Source organism: Megalops cyprinoides, chromosome 7, assembly GCF_013368585.1.
Source record: "Megalops cyprinoides isolate fMegCyp1 chromosome 7, fMegCyp1.pri, whole genome shotgun sequence".
NCBI classification, from domain to species: domain Eukaryota; kingdom Metazoa; phylum Chordata; class Actinopteri; order Elopiformes; family Megalopidae; genus Megalops; species Megalops cyprinoides.
This window is the reverse complement of record NC_050589.1, coordinates 22,870,674-22,887,160: the sequence shown is the minus strand read 5'-3', so window position 1 is coordinate 22,887,160 and position 16,487 is coordinate 22,870,674. Positions and strand designations below refer to the sequence as shown.

Here is a 16,487-nt window from a genome sequence, read left to right as displayed (position 1 = left end):
GTTATTACCCTTTTTATGTTCCTGACAAATGCTTTAAAGAGACTGGCACAGATATGTTCGTTGCGTTGTAGGCCCTTCACTGATGGGGCAAAGCAATACCCCCAGCCTCTCTGAGCCCCACACTGTCGCTGTGGCACACGCTACACCCACCACCAAAGGAGAAGGAGAAAACATATCAGTGTTTCTAAAGATTATTGTATATGTGGCATTTCTCAGCTTAACAGTGATTTTAAACTCAATATTTTCCTACTCTAGAAAAATGATGTTTCTAATAAAAAGACTAAACTGTACACCACTGAAAAAAATAATATTGACAATTTTTTTCAAGATGGCTACCTTTTGAATAGATTTTAATTTCGTACACAGGAAAGAGAGGAAGGGACATCTGATTTGTTGCTCATGTGCGTATACTGTGCTTTCAGTTAACCGAACACTGTACAGAACATTAGATGGCATTCCACTGGGTGTGCACGTTGAAAGGGCTCTTTGAATCGTTCGTGAAAAAATGTGCTCTGGTCTTTTGTAAATTCCTATGTGGACTATTATTCTGTGAATGACCCTCTTACATCCAGGCACATGGAACGTAGCAATTATACTATAAATATGCATCCTTTTTTAACCACTCATGTAAAGTTGTTCAAATGGAGACTAAACCAAGTTATTTCTTTTACCTCAAGTCAGGGACTCCTGCAAGAAAATATAAAGATGATTAGGCACATAGCTGTCTGCCATTGCACATGTAATTGTATAGTGCTATTGTTTCTCATCTTTTTTTCAGTGATTTTCAAATATTTGTGTAATAAGGTATGATGATTTGTACTTTCCTGTGACTGTATGTACGGTATAGTGAAATCTATATTTGTAATTTAAATGCCACTTTACAATGCTGGGATGTGTCAAAAGAGACAAAAATCCAGGGTGAGCTGGCCTTTCTGTATTATAACCAGTTTGTGGGTTAAGAAATAAAAACAAAATCTCAAACTATACAAGAGTTTACAAGAAAACACCAAGTTAATTCAATCATTTTCTTGGCATATTTATTATTTGTTAATATTATTATCCAGGATGTATTCAGATATATGGACAAAAATGTAAAATATGTAAGAAATATGAAAACAAGGACCTGTGGTAATTTATTCTACTTGAAACTCCTGATCTACACCCTTTAATGTTTTTATTCAGTAAACACAATTTCTCTTAGTAGCAAATCATTAATTCCCTCTAGATTTTTTAAACAATGTTCAACTTTTTTGTATGTATGTTTTTTCGTTTACTTTTTGCCAGGAATCAATATGAAAACTGAAAATTTATTTTCTAATGGTTACTGAATATTATTAATGAATAAACAACACACTGAACCACAAATTCAACATGGTCCATATAGTTTATAAAATTCTTTGTATACCTAATTATATTCATAACCACCAATTGCTCTCTGAACCATATCTGAACCATGTACGTGGATACAGAGGTTAGGATGCAGCTTAAAAAATAAAGCCTTCAGCATCCTAAGTACATGGTGGTAAGACTGTAGTGCACACACTTTAATACTGTGCTAATATAGCTGGTATCTGCTTCTGAAATGCAACATGGATGATACTCTAATTGAGGTAAATTTTTCCCCTTTCACTGTTAATACTATCTGTACTTCAAAGAGACCTTTAAAGTGCACAATTGGATAATTTTCTTCATTTAAAAAAAATCCCTAACCCACAATACTAAAGGTTTCATAGTGTGGGCACAGACATAAAATCTAAGGTTAAATATCATTCATATCCTAAAAAATGCTAATTTAAGTCTTTACTTTTAACAATTGCTTAGATTTGTCATATAAAACATTTCTGATTTGTAAAACAAAAAGTACTCAATATGTACTGAGTACTGAAGATGTTTGATCAAATACAAATTCTGGTTTTACTTCAAGAAAAACAATACCATTCAAAGTTGTAGTAATACGTCTGACAAAATGTAGTGATTGTTATTAGTTTAGTTGATCCCTTTTCTCCTTTTGTGGCATGTCTACAGATCCCTGAATCCCCAAGAAGGACAGCCTGTTAAGATCTGTAGAGGTCATAGGTTGGTCTTAGAGTTCAGAGGTTTCCAAAGTGGGTGGCCTGTGCTGGGTCTCATCGCTGAGTCTCCAGGGTTGGAGGCTGGTACACTGGGACATTGTGGTCCCGTAGAGGAGGGAGGCCCTTGATGATGTCGGCAGCCTTCTCCGCCATCATGATAGTGGGGGCATTCAGATTCCCACTCACCACGCTGGGCATGATGGAGGCATCCACCACACGCAGGTTCTCTACCCCTAGAACCCGAGTCTCTGGGTCCACCACTGCCATGGGGTCTGAGGGCTGGCCCATCTTGCACGTGCAGGATGGGTGGTATGCGCTGTCTGCCTTCTGTCTCACAAAGGCATCGATCTCCTTGTCTGACTGGACATGGCTCCCGGGCTGCACTTCCCGGCCTCGGAACTCATCAAATGCCCTCTGGGCAAAGATTTCCCTTGAGAGTTTCACGCATTGCCTAAACTCCCACACATCCATATCTGAAACCAGAACGCAGTCCTGTCAATGCACATCCATGCCAATGCACCAAGACAGTCCACAGTGCAACAATGATAAACCAGGAGTCTACAATGCACAGATCCGCATTCCATATTCTGGACTTTTTCCCCTGATAGTATAAACTGGTAGTTTGGACAGAGGTTAGCTGTGGACAGATGGGTGGGAAAGCCCTTACCACAGAACAGATGGACAGGGAAGACTTTACCTGTGGACAAGTAGTTGGGCTCAATGATTGGGTGTTCCTGGGGATTTTTACTCTGGAGTTTTAACCATCCTGTACTGGTGCTTCTCATTGGTCCAACATGAACCTAGAACACAACATTTACATATAATATATCGACATGCATTTTTTTATGATAGCAATTTATCTAAATTGATTTAAAATGTATACATATATGTATATGTGATGCTTATAAATGATACCTGTTCAACTGAAGGAAAGCTCTGACTCAGGAATGAACCCCTGAATTGTGGAGAGGACTGAATATTTTTATAAGACTGAGTGTTTTTCTGAAACATTTTATAATGTTTTTATAAGACACTGGTCCAATCTCCTATACAAGTTAAGTGTAAAATACGAAGGAAAGCACTCTGAGGGTTTCTTGCATACATACTGTATCTGAGATGTAATTTTTAAATTTCCAGGGAACAAGTGTGTAATTACAAACACTATTCAGGCATATTCCAAGAATTCATGTTAAGGTACACATTACAGCTCACGACGAGAGCGTGCTTCTTCCCTTGGACTTAGGAAAACTGAGTCAGAAATGAAGTGGTATTAGAGCTGTACATCAGAGTGCTCTGGCTTCCTGTGTATGTGCTTCAACTGCATGTGTCTGTGGTCTTACTCACTTGGTAGGCTTCTATTTTTGGGTTGACCCGCCCATGATCTATGACCTGGGAAGGCAAAAAGTGAAACTGGATGTCTGGGTGAGTGACCCCTGGGCAACTCCGAATGAAACCCCCGCTCTCCAAGTGTGCGGTGGCACCATATCCTTGAAAAAAAAAAAAAAAAAACACAAAGACGTGACAGGGTTAATTTCAAAACAGTCTGCAACAATTCCCCAAAAATTATTTTAAGAAAAACAACAGAAAATACATACTTTAATGAGGAAAAAAAATCACAATATTATCATACAATATGTGTAACAACAGTCCTGTTAATGAGCACAGCAATTTGTTGGTCACAGCCAGAGTTTTTGGTTCCTATACCATTAGCATATGGGTGAGTGCTTCGTGTTTTTTTTTTGAGCTTGTATTACTGATCATGGTTTCATGGCAGAGATACTACCTGCTATACTGTAGTGTCTCTGTATTTTACCTGAACTTAGAACACTATGGTAGCTGAGGTTTTAATGAACCTGAAACACTACAGTAACTGTGTATTCACATGAACCAGGAGTACCTCAGTACCTGTGTATTCTAACTGAACTTGGAACACGACAGTAGCTGTGTTATTTTCTTGAACTGAACCACTGCGGTACCTATGTATTTCACATGAATCTGGAATACTACAGTACCTGTGTATTTGAGAAGCCATTCCAGGCCGATCTTGATCATGTGGAAAGGTTGCTGGGCTTTGTAGAGAGTGATAGGCTGAGTGCACTCTTGCTGTACATAGAGCTCGAGGTGATCCTGAAGATTACTGCCCACCCCTACACAAACAGTCAGAGCCTTAGTATGAGTCAGGCTTTAAACACTCAGCAGGGGGCAAAGACATACATACAGGACAACTCCACCAAAACACTGAATGGCATAAAAAATCAGAAGGGATACAAGTTTTCTTCCATAAACCTCCTTCAACTGGGGTAAAACAGCCTAACCTAAGTTTCTCTGCCTACAAGGCGCTTGGCCTGGGTGGTGGCTGAGCCCTAGCACCCAGGTTCAAAACTGGCTGTGGCATCTGGTGACAATGGCAGGGAGCCCACAGCGTCCTGGGAGCCCACTGGCTTAGTTCCACCAGGGATATGAATGGGTCATTCGGACAGCTCCAACCTGATGGCTTCCCTCACTGCCCTCTCCACCCTTTCACTCACTGAACGCTTGTGAGTTGCTTGGATGATGTCAGTGCATAAATGCCTAATTAGCACCCACTTCAGCGTAGTGCACCTGCAGTGCACAGTGGGATTTGTAGGGTGAAAAAAGAGTCACAGTGGCATGGAGGTGGAACAGAGAATTTCATTCACCTTGTCTGGGTACCCCTACTCTGTCCTTTCTAAAGCCTGGTTCATATCCCTCACTAGAACAGCCTTTACTGTACTGAAAATAATTAAAAAGGGACAAATGTGTCCTGAGAATGTACCCTTGCATAACCCTGACTTCACTTTGATTTGGCTTAGTCTAGCCTCAAACACACTGATGGCACAAAGCCATAGGCATTTTGTAAACATAAGGCATATTGGCTCCTTTTTATCTTTCCCTGTTGATTTTCACCAGGCTTCACATTCGACAGGTTAAATCACCTCATAACCTTTGCCCAATCACCTCTCAGACTCATGGGGTAATGTACTGCTGTAAAAAGATTTAGTATTTATATCACACACAGCCCAATTCTGCACAGACAATGGCCAACAATAATAAAAACTAAGCAGCATTAAGTTCATCTTCTCTTCTATATGACTTTGGATTACTCATGAAATTTTTATCTTCTCTTATGTGGCTTGATAGGCCTCCATGTCCTTAAGACAGCTCACTGATCGAAGGTTTACAATCACTGTTCATAGAACTGCTAATGGCCTCAAAGGTCCTTTGGCAGTATGACAACTCAATACTTAGTAATTCAAACCGCTGAGAAAACAATTAAACTATTATAACATGTTTATATTATTGAATGTGTATTGAAGCTACTCAGGTGAGGTGGACTGCTCAAGGGAACAAGAGCATTGTCCCACCCTTGAGTCAAACTTTGTCACTAGCACTGACTATATATACTGTGTGTGTGTATGTGTGTATATATTTTTGATAGTTGTAGAGCAATCAGTACTACACTGACAGTGTCAGTCTCTGGAAAGAGCAGAGGGCCTGAATGAATCAGCACTGATTCTATGTACAAAATCAGTGTCATGATTTCTGTTGGAAATCCACATTTCCTGTCTAAATCACCTCTAACCATTTCTTACCTATGCAAACTTTTTTAAACAAAAAAATCAAAGGGTGTCAAGGTCAAAAGCAGTCTAGTTTTTAAATTCAGCAGTTTTTAAATTCATGCAGAGTAAGCCTTCCCTGACTACTGAAATCTATCCCTGTAACGATGGATTTAAGAAATACAATGAAACAAGAGTTAAAGGAGAAACGGTATGCATTGAGAGAGGGACAAAGAAAAGAAGAGGGACCTGGGAGATGTGACACCACGGGTATGTCCAGTTTTTTGAGGTCGTCTCCATTTCCGATCCCAGAGAGCATCAGTAACTGTGGTGAGTTGATGGCACCGCCACTAAGTATGACCTCTTTGACTGCGTACACCTGCACAGCAGGGACATCACCATCAGCTTAATCTGTCTATTACCAGCTCTGCAGCAATTAGAATTTAGATGAAGACAAAAACAGGCTCCAACTTGCCACCATGGCACTGCCACCAAAGAGAATAGATAATGGTAAAATGGAGAAAATAAAAGAAGGAGAAACAACTGCATCAGGTACAAACTTCCTTTTGATATGGACTCTGTGGAGATTATTATCATTTCCAACAATACAGCAGTGTATGCTCTTTAAAGGAAAATGACCAACAGCAATCAGAATTCCATGAATCTGTGCACCCAAATCATTTTGGATGAATGCCATCAATGCTTTTAAACTGATCTAAACTCTGTTGGAATGATCCCATCTGATCAAATCCCCTTCCGTACCTTCTTCTTCTCTCCGTTCTGTATGTACTCCACTCCCACGGCTTTAGTCCCCTCAAACAGGACCTTAGTGGTCAAGCAGCGGACCTCTGTCTTCAGGTTGGGCCTGGACATAGCGGGGCGCAGGTAGGCGCTGGCAGTGCTCCATCTCTTACCTGAAGGGGCAAAGAAGACAAGCTCTTTAGTTACAGTGCACTTTGACAGAGAGAGTTGACAATGTTATCAACCCTCACACTGGCAAAATGTGTACAACAGCAAGGACTATGAAGGAAGGATATGACAGACTGCCACTCACACTAACTTCAGGAGGCCATCTGAAAGGATGTACCTTAAAGTCAAGAGTCTTTATACTGTGACAGGGATGTCCTGGTAGCACTGCTCATATTTGTAGCAAATTGGCTCTCAGTTGTTTGGGCTTTAAAATTCTGGGTCCTCGTTAGTCCTTGAGCAATGGAATGCCCTCTTTGTGTCTTGTGATTAAGTCACAGTTTGAGGACACAGGTTTCAGAGTCTCTATTACATGCCACAAAGCCTTGTTTTTAATTTTTATTTTGACCTCTGAGACAGAGAACTCCAACTACCCTCGGTTATGTACCTTTGTGGATGGTCATGTCCATCCATCCAAGCCCCTCCTGCTGGTAGCCGTTCATGTCATCTGTGAAGGGGTACCCGGCCTGCTCACCTGCCTCAATGAAGGCACGGTGCAGCGGGTGGTTTGTCTTTCCCCGTGACACATGTAGTGGCCCGCTCCCTCCTCGGTACCGGTTGGCCCCCAGCTCATGTGTCTGGGCCTTCCTGAAATATGGCAAGCAGTGGTCGTAGTCCCAGCCAACAGCACCCTCTCGCTGCCAGCGATTGTAGTCCTCAGCATGGCCTCGGATGTAGACCATGGCGTTCAGGGAGGACGACCCGCCCCACACCCGACCGCGTGGCCAATACATCACCCGCCCGTCCATGTGCTTCTGGGGCCTGGTGTGATAAAACCAGTTGTACTTGTCGTCACAAAGGTTGTACACCAGTGCTGCGGGCATGTGGATCTTCCATGACAGACGTATGCTGTTCAGAACCATGTCCTTAGGGCCAGCTTCCAGGAGAAGCACGGTGTCATCCACATTCTCCGATAGCCGGTTGGCAAGCACACACCCAGCAGAGCCAGCCCCGACGATGACATAGTTAAAAGACTGACTCTTTTTTAGTGTTACTGAAGTGCCGTAAAAGTGCGGGTATTCTTGCTTATTCAGAGCAGCAGACAACTTCTGCCATGCAGTCACTCTGTTCAGCCTGCCCACTCTGTTAGCGAGTATCGTGAAGAGCATGTTGGTGCAATTAGCTAACTTGTCATTCACATTCAAGGGATCTCCAGTTGCTGCTGCCCAGAAAGTCACGCTTTGGGGAACAAAAATACTGACCTGCCAAATATAAAGGGAATGCAAATAATAGTATTTAAAGAGGTTTTTACCCAAGTGTGTATATTTTATATGAAGCTACATTTTGTGAAAACATGAGTACATATCAAAAAGTCATATTTTGTGATTAAAATGTTCAATTCTGCAACCATACAAATATAATAAAATATAATTTCGAGAGAAATAGCACTCGTAATATGTGGAGCATGTGTAGAAAAACATCCACGGAACAGTGGGAGGCAAGCTTATGATATCGGGAAGAGTTCAAGACAGTCCTCCACAAGTTTCAGTTTTAACTTGGAAAACGAGTTCTGCAAAAAACTGCTTAAAACTTACATCACGACTAACGGTTTTTTGCAATACCTACATCAGGATAAAAAAATATATAGATTTACAAGCAAGGCTGATACAACACGATAAAAATGTCTTCTTTCGTTCACTAGAATTATTCAGACTCTTGCAACATGAAGTTGTGGTGCAGTGCTAAGCAATGAAATGTAATAAACATTCCCGAAAAACAGTTCTTCTTCAGTTCAACCTGCAGATATGACAGACTAGTTATGAAACATTTATCGAGTAACGTTTCAGCGTAGTCTACGTCTATAGTAAACAGGCTATGTACTTACCGTTAGCACAGATCACACACAAGTAATACCAATTTTACGTCTTGTACAGTTAGCTTGCTAGCTAGATAGCAGAGTAGGGCGGAGTTTGTTGTAAATCAACAAGTTAACGGGATAGTGTTTCTTAGAACCCTACTGGCCACTGTGTTCAAACGTCAGACAGAAGAACCCGGTGAAAAGCTGTTGGTTATTAATTACAGTTTAGCGTCCGAGTAGACGAGGTCCACTTCGAGTTCACTGGCAAACTTGCGTCTTCCGAAAGTGTGAATCCTAAGTCATGAAGTGAGAATCATAGACGACACAGTGAGCTACCAGAAGAATAGCTCATGGAACAAAATAACTGGTTATTCCTGAGATGTAAACACATATTTGTCCTAGCATTTTGACCATCAATATTTTGAAATCAAAAACAGTGTTATGATTAGGCAAGAAGAAAGCCAACTAGAAACAATTTCGTTCGTTGTATAAGTCACTGAAACGCTCATTTTAACTCATTTTCTTGAGTCAAAATGACTCAAGAAAATGAGTCTCATGTATTGCTCTGTATTCGCTATGTGATTAGAGTACACTTTTTACGCTCCTGACTGGATGACCCATTTCACCCACCATGTGAAAAACGTTTGTGGTCGCACCACACACGCGCGCGCGCGCACACACACACACACACACACACACACACACACACACACACACACACGCCCAACTGCCTTAAATTCTGCACATCCTCGTACATCCTCGTAAGAAAGCAAAGTTGGTAGCATGAAGATCTTAATGTTCATTTCATTGTTCACGCTGGTAACAGCGTGTGGGTCGTATCCACAAACAGTAGGTTGTTCTTGTTTTAATCATCTGTCTTGTTCTGGAGGATAGGTTTTTGGCTGGTTTTTTTTTATTATTTTATTTTAATTAATTTGTTGTATTTCATTTTCTACAGGTGGCTATCTGTGAGAAACGTTTGGGTGAGACATACTGAGACACTTGTATTTTAAAATGCGACATGTAACTGCTTCGCACAAGTATATTTATCCATTTCTTTTAGGTATTTTCCAGATTTTTTTTCTCTCCAGTCAAGAATTTGTCATAAATCTGCCTCATCCCAAGCCTCAGATGAAATATAATAATATATGTTTAGTTTGATTGTCTATCAAACTGCCAGACGTATTCGCTTAGTATTATTGTAATGTGCGTAGGCTATTCTATTTTATCATAGACTATATAGCGACTCTGCAACGCGTTTTCACGCCAGGACTTTAAAACACAGTTATGGATCTTACTAAGAGCTGGGACTGCGATTGTTCTCACTGTAGTGCACCTGTAACGCTGATTGTGATTAACGATGTGTTTTGATCTGAACATGCGTCCATCCAAAGAGGAGAGTGTGCCCGAAGAATGGATGTTCGAGGCTGACGCACGACCCTCAAACCTTGCGGCGCTCAACGTCTCGCTTGCTGAACCAGAAGACACACACGAGGACCAACCTAAACTTGCGTTGACAATCAGCTGGGCCATCAGTATAGATCGTATGGAATTCATTTTTTTTTAATGTTAAGTTTTCAGACCTGTACGAATCGACAGAGGTGATACGTGACGTGTGACGTGTTCAGTAGTGAGCTAATAAAGACACGAAGGTAAGAGACTCAGACTGAATCTTAGGTAAAAGCAGCCCGTCTGGTGGAATTATGAACACTGCTGCGGACAGGCAAGGCACATACAACAGGTACAAAACGGTAGCTGTGCCAATGTTCATAATGAGACAAGGTGAGTCAAACTCGTGGGAAAAACGATCAAAGACACCAAATGTATTGTAAGCCTTCTGGCGAAGTGGACCGGCAAACGAATTATGTAGTAATAGCATTCTGAGCAGGAACTACTTTCCTTACAGTATGTGATGAGTTGCATTCTCCTCCAATAAATTCATTGGAAAAATAGAAGTTACATTGGAACGTCCTCTCTTATTTCCACACTTTCCAACACCAGTTGCTATTCAAATAAAAACAATGTGCCGGACAAACAGGTAATTTCTAGAGTCTATTTATTACAATGTGGGTCATATTTTGCGCTAGTAAAAGGTACACCGATATTTGTATGCACACTAATGAAGTAGCTGACAGATCCCACGTTTAGTCGTGGCTGCATGAAGTTTTACCGTTACGCTCTACCCAGGCGCCGCCCCTCACCTAAACCAAACCGGAGTATTTCCTGTAGGTGTGAATGCGTCTGTCACGGACAATCTCCTGTTGCGTGCTACATGTGTGAAAGGGCAATTCCGGCCAAGTTGCGGACCTGATTCTCCGCACTTTGTCCGGAGTTCATACGTGAAAACGGCTCCAGATAGATAGTTCTGGGACACACACGTGAATAGTGGCGTGCCCAACAAATGTTCTGTCTGCAGTTGTTATATATATTATATTTTGGAGGTCCATTTTTTTCAAAGTGCGATTTGACCATTAAGATAAAAAGTCTATATTGACTGATTCGTCGAAATGTATAGGCTAGGCTGCGATATGATATAAATCCTCTTAATTTGAGGAGAATACTCATATTGCTTATAGAGTTGCGCAGTTTAGAACAAAACAGGCAAAATTAGATGGGTATGCACTTTGTGTGTGATTTTTTTATTGCCAGTGTACTAAAATAAACATAATGGCCGTGTATGACATCGAATATAGAATGCTTTTGTAGGAGTGGATATGAAAGTGGACAGATCTTAATTTGATCTGTATGTTTTTCTTTGTAGAGAGCAATGACCATCTTGTGGGTACTTGGATCAGCATTCTAGGTCATGGAAACCCTTTCAGATGTCAATATCAGCCTCCGTTTAATGAAACTGACACCACTGGTTATGAACAGGTGTGTAATCAAGCTTTTGGCACTGAATTAGCTCACACATGCACCATGAATTAATTTATCTACATGTATGTGTGTCTTGCAGTTGTGGTTTAATCTCACGGGTGTTGAAGCAGAGCCAGAGAAAACTTACTATGTCAGTGGATACAACATCCCTATGCCAGTGATTGGAGATGACTCAGGCTCAAAAGATACACAATTTCAAACACCTGGTATGTTATTTTGAATCTAACTCCCAGATACCATCTTGCATACCTTTACAGAAATCTCAGAAAACCTTGACAGAAAGTGTAGCCAGTGCATCAGGTGTACTAACACTGCAGCATTGTACAAACCATACAGAGTTTTAAGTAGATTTCATAGTACTATTTATGAAAGACCAGTCATTTCTGTATTAAGGTAAACTTCCTCTTTTCAGGCTGCTCTGATAAAACAATGATGCATCATGATTCTTGTGTGAGAAAAGGTAAAGTTATATCGCTTTTTACCACTTCGTTATACTAATCTTTTTAAACTGTTTGGTGGCATTAATCTCTTCTTTCCCATTCAGAAGTGATCTTTTATTGTTTATAGTATAAACACTTCAATGACCTGAAATTTCATTGTTTTTAATCATTCAGTTTTACTTTTTTCTTTACTTTTTTCAGTACTCAGCAGGATTACTGCTTGGTATTGTGTTACCCTCTCTGGCATATCCTTACGTTTGAAATATGTTTACATTTATAGGATGTCTTTGGGATCCAAATGTTACCAGCATCCATTCAAAAAATCAAGTAGAAGTAAGCTTTACATCAAGCAAGTACTCAACAGAGTATATCATCAGGTTGTGCCGATCAAAGTCAGAGCTGGAATGTACAGGTGGTGAATACATCAGTAAAGTCACGACTTTCACAGTAAGCCATCAGAAAAGCTCTGTGTTTTAAAGATAATCAAAGTTTTTTTTATATTAGTTGGTTTTATGGTTTTGACATTGGCCTAATTGTGATTTCTTATTTCCCGTTATATGTAATTTTACATGTGGTGGTCTTACCACATGATATGTGGTAGCTTTCTGCTTGGAATGGTATAGCAGGTGTAGCTGGATATATTGAAACAATAGTTGTTATCTCAAGACTGTGTTTAGCACAGACACATGCTCGAATGTGGTTTGTGGTGCCGTTTTTTTTGCAACTTTTCATTTAAGAAGGACTTTGTTCTCATACTTTGTAAGTCACTCTGAATAAAACTTAGACTGAATCTGCCAAATGACGTAAATGTAAGTGTAAAAAGGATTCCAACCATGGTGTAAATTATTTGCATTGCATTTGAGTTTTGCCTGAGTTACAGAATTGAATATATCCGTTTTCCTACAGGATGGAGAATCCAGATGGATGACCACACTGAATTCCACAGGGCCATGTGACTTTCTCCACATTGAGGTTAGACAATCACTATATACAATTGTTGTGTACAATATGCAGTAGCTGGTTAATTATAGTGTGTAAAGAACATACACTGGCTTGTACTATGCAGCATTTCAGAATAAATGTTTCAGACTCAGATATGCAAACATTTCCTTGCTGTTAGGTTATTCGCTGTGAAATAAGAATGAGTAAGATCTCTTATGGGTTACGTTAAATTATTTTAAAGGAGCATTTTTCAAAAGCTCATGATTGTATCTGAAGAAATATCTATAGGAAAAGAAATATGAGACTAATTTAAAGAGATTAAGAGGAAGTCTTGCACAAAGAACAATACAAATATTGTTCAATAATCTTGCCATAAATTTCAGATTGTACCAACGTTTCCTGGCTGGCACCCTTATTGTGCCCGTACAAGAACTGCAAAAGTGCACTGCACCCCAACAGGGAAGTATCACAAAATAATGTCATAGTCTGCATGAATCCCCCTTTACCTGGCATACTGTATGCTGATTTCACTGTTCTCTGTAATACATATTTTAGGAGATGAAATACCCCTCTCAAGCCCTGAAACACATGCCTCATATCTCCAGTGTCATATATTTCTTGTATATGTGGTATGCAGCTCAACTTCATCTGCTTAGTTTTTATTCTAAGACTGGCAAAATCGGAGAGAATCACTGACTGACTTTATTTTATTATGACTTGTAAAATCAATTTTAATCATATCCTTGTTTTCCAGCAGAACCCAACGAGATGCAGGGCACAGCGTTTGTATTTTGCCTTGGCTGTGTAGTGGTAATGGTTATGTCAGGCTTTGGTCTTTACTGGTGTAAGTTACTACATTTACAAAACTGGCAATTGTGGTCTTGCCTGTTGATTGGTCAATCAGGTTTCCAGCACTGTTTTTATTCATGGCATATCGTGACTAGAAATTATTTTCAGAATAAACTGCACTAAAACATCATAAAATACTACAATGTAACAAAATGGTGCTATTTAAATTTAAATATCTGTATTAATTAATTAGATCTACTGGCCTGTAAACTAATGCAGTCATTATGGCATGTGCAAGTTATGCTGTGTGATGAATTAGGAAACTGTAGTATTGCCTTTGCACCTTACAGATTCATTTTAACTGGACAGGCAAATTGTGTTTTGAGTAAAGCCAAGTTTTTAAGGTCCAGGAAGTAAAAGTCAGAATATTTAGGCTGCCCTGTGTAATAAATAAGTGATGAGGCACTTGAGGCTGTGTTATTCTGTAACAGTTACATTGGCACTGTTTAGGAGTTTGCAAATACCCAGCAACTCCCCTAGCCATGCTAACATTCATCATGAGATATGGACCCTTGTGCCATATCACTATAACTTAACAGACTGCACAAATGTTCATTTTAGCTAATTGTTAATTGTTGTACATTCAGCAGGACAAGTATAATTAAAATATACAAATTTTCATCCAGTAATTGTGCGACAATGTAATTTGAAAATATGTAATATTGTAATGACAGAGATATGATGCTAATATGAATTCTCCCACTCATCATTTTCCAGACAAATCTTACGGGGCTCACTCCCCATTTGGAAAAATCGCTCAAACCCCCCCACCTTCTTCTGTGCTTGTGGTCTACCCTGCCGAAAACAGAGCCTTCCAGAGGGCTGTCATGGCTTTCGCCGAATTCCTGCAGTCTCACTGGCACTGCCAGGTTGCCATAGATGTGTGGCAGAGGGGCAGGATGTCAGAGCAGGGGCCGATGCGCTGGCTGACCTCACAGATGGAGAGTGCGGATAAGGTGGTCGTGGTGTGTGGGCGGAGGGCGGAGCCCTGGGGGACCGAACCCAAACCTCCCAGCTTCCCGGATCTGAGGGACCACGCGGTGCCTGCCTCCACGGAGTATGTGTTCTCCCTGGCCCTCAACATGATCGGGGGCCAGGCCCACAGCCTGTCCGCCCTCAGGAAGTACTGTACGGTGCACCTGGGGGAGGAGCCTCCCGGGGCGTGCCCCCCCGTGGCCTTGGCGGCGTGCGAGTCGTTCACACTGATGAGGGACCTGGAGAGACTCGGCAGACACCTCCACGGCGCTCCTGTGCAGGGGGCCTGCTGCTTCCCCACAGCCTGGGAGGGATCAGGGTCGCTGAACAGCAGCACACCCACAAAGCTAGGAGCTGCCATACGAGAGCTAGAGGCGTGGGAGAATTCTCAGTCTGACTGCAAGGGGGAGGCTGATCCGTTGATGGCAGTGACGGCACAGCTTTAGGTGCCAGGCGAAAGGAGATGTTGGGCCGTTGAGTGAAAAGTAGCATTATTATTGTTATTGATCACACACTTCCTCTGACTTGCATGGTTCAATATTTTGCACACCCAGATTTCAAAGAATTTATCTGGAAGTTAATGCAGTGCTGAATCACCATGACACCTGTGAGTCACCATCTCAGTATTAAAACTGAGGCCTTTGAAATTCAAATCCAGATAACCATAGTAACTATCATATTGTATCATAAAAGACTTTTTGTTATTGTTAGCATTCTTTTGTTAGGCATTTGTTTAAAATGTAATGACAATGTTTATGGAAAGCAATATTTCTCTTGCTACTATTAAGATACTGGTATTAAGGTCATTAACAATGTGGATTTATGTCTGTTTGTATGTTTCTATGGTAAAGTATTAGTTATTGATTATCATCCAAAAATTTTTTTTACTCATTTCATTGTATTATTGTTCCTCATGACAGAGGTACTGCATTTGGTCCCATACACAGGTCTACTTACATCTGTCTGCGTCATAGGGGCACAGTAATGACCTTTCACCACCAGAGGCTGAATCAGAGGACAAGGGTCTGCAAGCTCTGATTACTTATATAAAAAAGAAAAATATGTATATATATTCCTAGTGAAATAATGGATTTGCTGAAATATTACATGAATATGACTGAATTATTTCAGTTCTTCACATAAGAAATGTGCAAACATGAAACAAGGCACATGCAATAACAGGACAGTTCATATGTAATTAAGTAATTAGCTTAATTGCTCTTGTTGATTACAGTAGATGTTATCTCTTTCGCACCCTAATGCTGGTTACAATGTCAGAATCTGAATTTAAAACTTTTAATAAAGTGTAAACCTTTATTAGATTTTATGGGGTATTTTGTTTTGCATCTGCTCAGCATCTACATGTACAGCAAATGGCATCAGAAAGGTTTCCAAGGGAAGCTGTAAAGGCATTTTAGAGCCTGTTTGATTTACAGACCACATCCTTAGCAAACTTAAAAACATAAACACTGATCATTATCTATATCATTTTGCAATTATTACAGCATACCACAAAAATTAAATGTGTTTCCACCAGTAGTTGTGGTATTTAAAAACCTTTAGTTTGATTTAGACCACATCCTCTGCAAAGACTTAAAAACAGGAAATCTTATTATCAACACTGTAATTCAATTCTTTCTGTCTGTATATACCAAAAAAGTGAAGGATTTATTTTCCAAAATCACGTCAAGACTAATGTTTGTTCCCTTCACAATAGTTACCCTTCCTGTCCTTATAGTGTTTCAATCAATACCACTTTGAACATCAATGCAGAAGTTGCCATCAAATGGGAAACCACTTAACTATAAGCATAAATTTCGAAATGCACATTATGGTATACATAAAAGATCCTTTAATGAAAAACAAAGACAAACCATTTCAAAGGCTTATACACAAATATGAGCAATATACAATTTGCCTCCATGTGTGGCAATTAAAAATCACCTACAGAGGAAATTAATTACGTATGATACATTCTATACAAAAGGGCACA

The 16,487-nt window shown here is 40.3% G+C and overlaps 2 protein-coding genes across 4 annotated transcripts; one reads left to right on the top strand and one right to left on the bottom strand.

The window, feature by feature from the left end:
- Positions 1–1,979: 1,979 nt before the first annotated feature.
- chdh (choline dehydrogenase) lies at positions 1,980–8,503 on the bottom strand. Its single transcript, XM_036533867.1, has 8 exons — positions 8,439–8,503; positions 7,002–7,815; positions 6,410–6,561; positions 5,897–6,026; positions 4,085–4,219; positions 3,417–3,559; positions 2,770–2,872; positions 1,980–2,545 (listed from the first exon to the last, which is right to left on the bottom strand). The coding sequence occupies exons 2-8, from the start codon at positions 7,720–7,722 to the stop codon at positions 2,127–2,129; spliced, it is 1,803 nt and encodes a 600-aa protein (XP_036389760.1). The 5' UTR covers positions 7,723–7,815; positions 8,439–8,503; the 3' UTR covers positions 1,980–2,126.
- A 678-nt stretch (positions 8,504–9,181) lies between these two features.
- On the top strand, positions 9,182–15,056 carry LOC118781190 (interleukin-17 receptor B). 3 transcript variants are annotated; one of them, XM_036534111.1, is made up of 10 exons: positions 9,182–9,260; positions 9,370–9,394; positions 9,806–9,955; positions 11,173–11,285; positions 11,368–11,494; positions 11,701–11,748; positions 12,009–12,175; positions 12,635–12,700; positions 13,054–13,514; positions 14,237–15,056. In XM_036534111.1, the coding sequence occupies exons 9-10, from the start codon at positions 13,439–13,441 to the stop codon at positions 14,938–14,940; spliced, it is 780 nt and encodes a 259-aa protein (XP_036390004.1). In that variant the 5' UTR covers positions 9,182–9,260; positions 9,370–9,394; positions 9,806–9,955; positions 11,173–11,285; positions 11,368–11,494; positions 11,701–11,748; positions 12,009–12,175; positions 12,635–12,700; positions 13,054–13,438; the 3' UTR covers positions 14,941–15,056. The 3 variants fall into 3 exon arrangements, 2 of the variants coding, with proteins under 2 accessions (XP_036390004.1, XP_036390003.1); XR_005005083.1 differs by having other exon boundaries at positions 9,188–9,260; positions 14,237–14,288; XM_036534110.1 differs by lacking the exon at positions 14,237–15,056 and having other exon boundaries at positions 9,188–9,260; positions 13,054–13,684.
- The last annotated feature ends 1,431 nt before the right edge of the window (positions 15,057–16,487 follow it).

Coding starts and splice junctions, on each gene's coding strand:
- chdh (XM_036533867.1), bottom strand. CDS start 7,722: ATGCTCTTCACGATACTCGCTAACAGAGTGGGCAGGCTGAACAGAGTG. Junction 6,562..7,001: donor GGACATGACCATCCACAAAG/GTACATAACCGA, acceptor TTGCCCCTTCAG/GTAAGAGATGGAGCACTGCC. Junction 4,220..5,896: donor CGTGGTGTCACATCTCCCAG/GTCCCTCTTCTT, acceptor CTGTTTGTGTAG/GGGTGGGCAGTAATCTTCAG.
- LOC118781190 (XM_036534110.1), top strand. CDS start 9,195: ATGAAGATCTTAATGTTCATTTCATTGTTCACGCTGGTAACAGCGTGT. Junction 9,956..11,172: donor CTGGGCCATCAGTATAGATC/GTATGGAATTCA, acceptor TTTTCTTTGTAG/AGAGCAATGACCATCTTGTG. Junction 12,701..13,053: donor GTGACTTTCTCCACATTGAG/GTTAGACAATCA, acceptor CATAAATTTCAG/ATTGTACCAACGTTTCCTGG.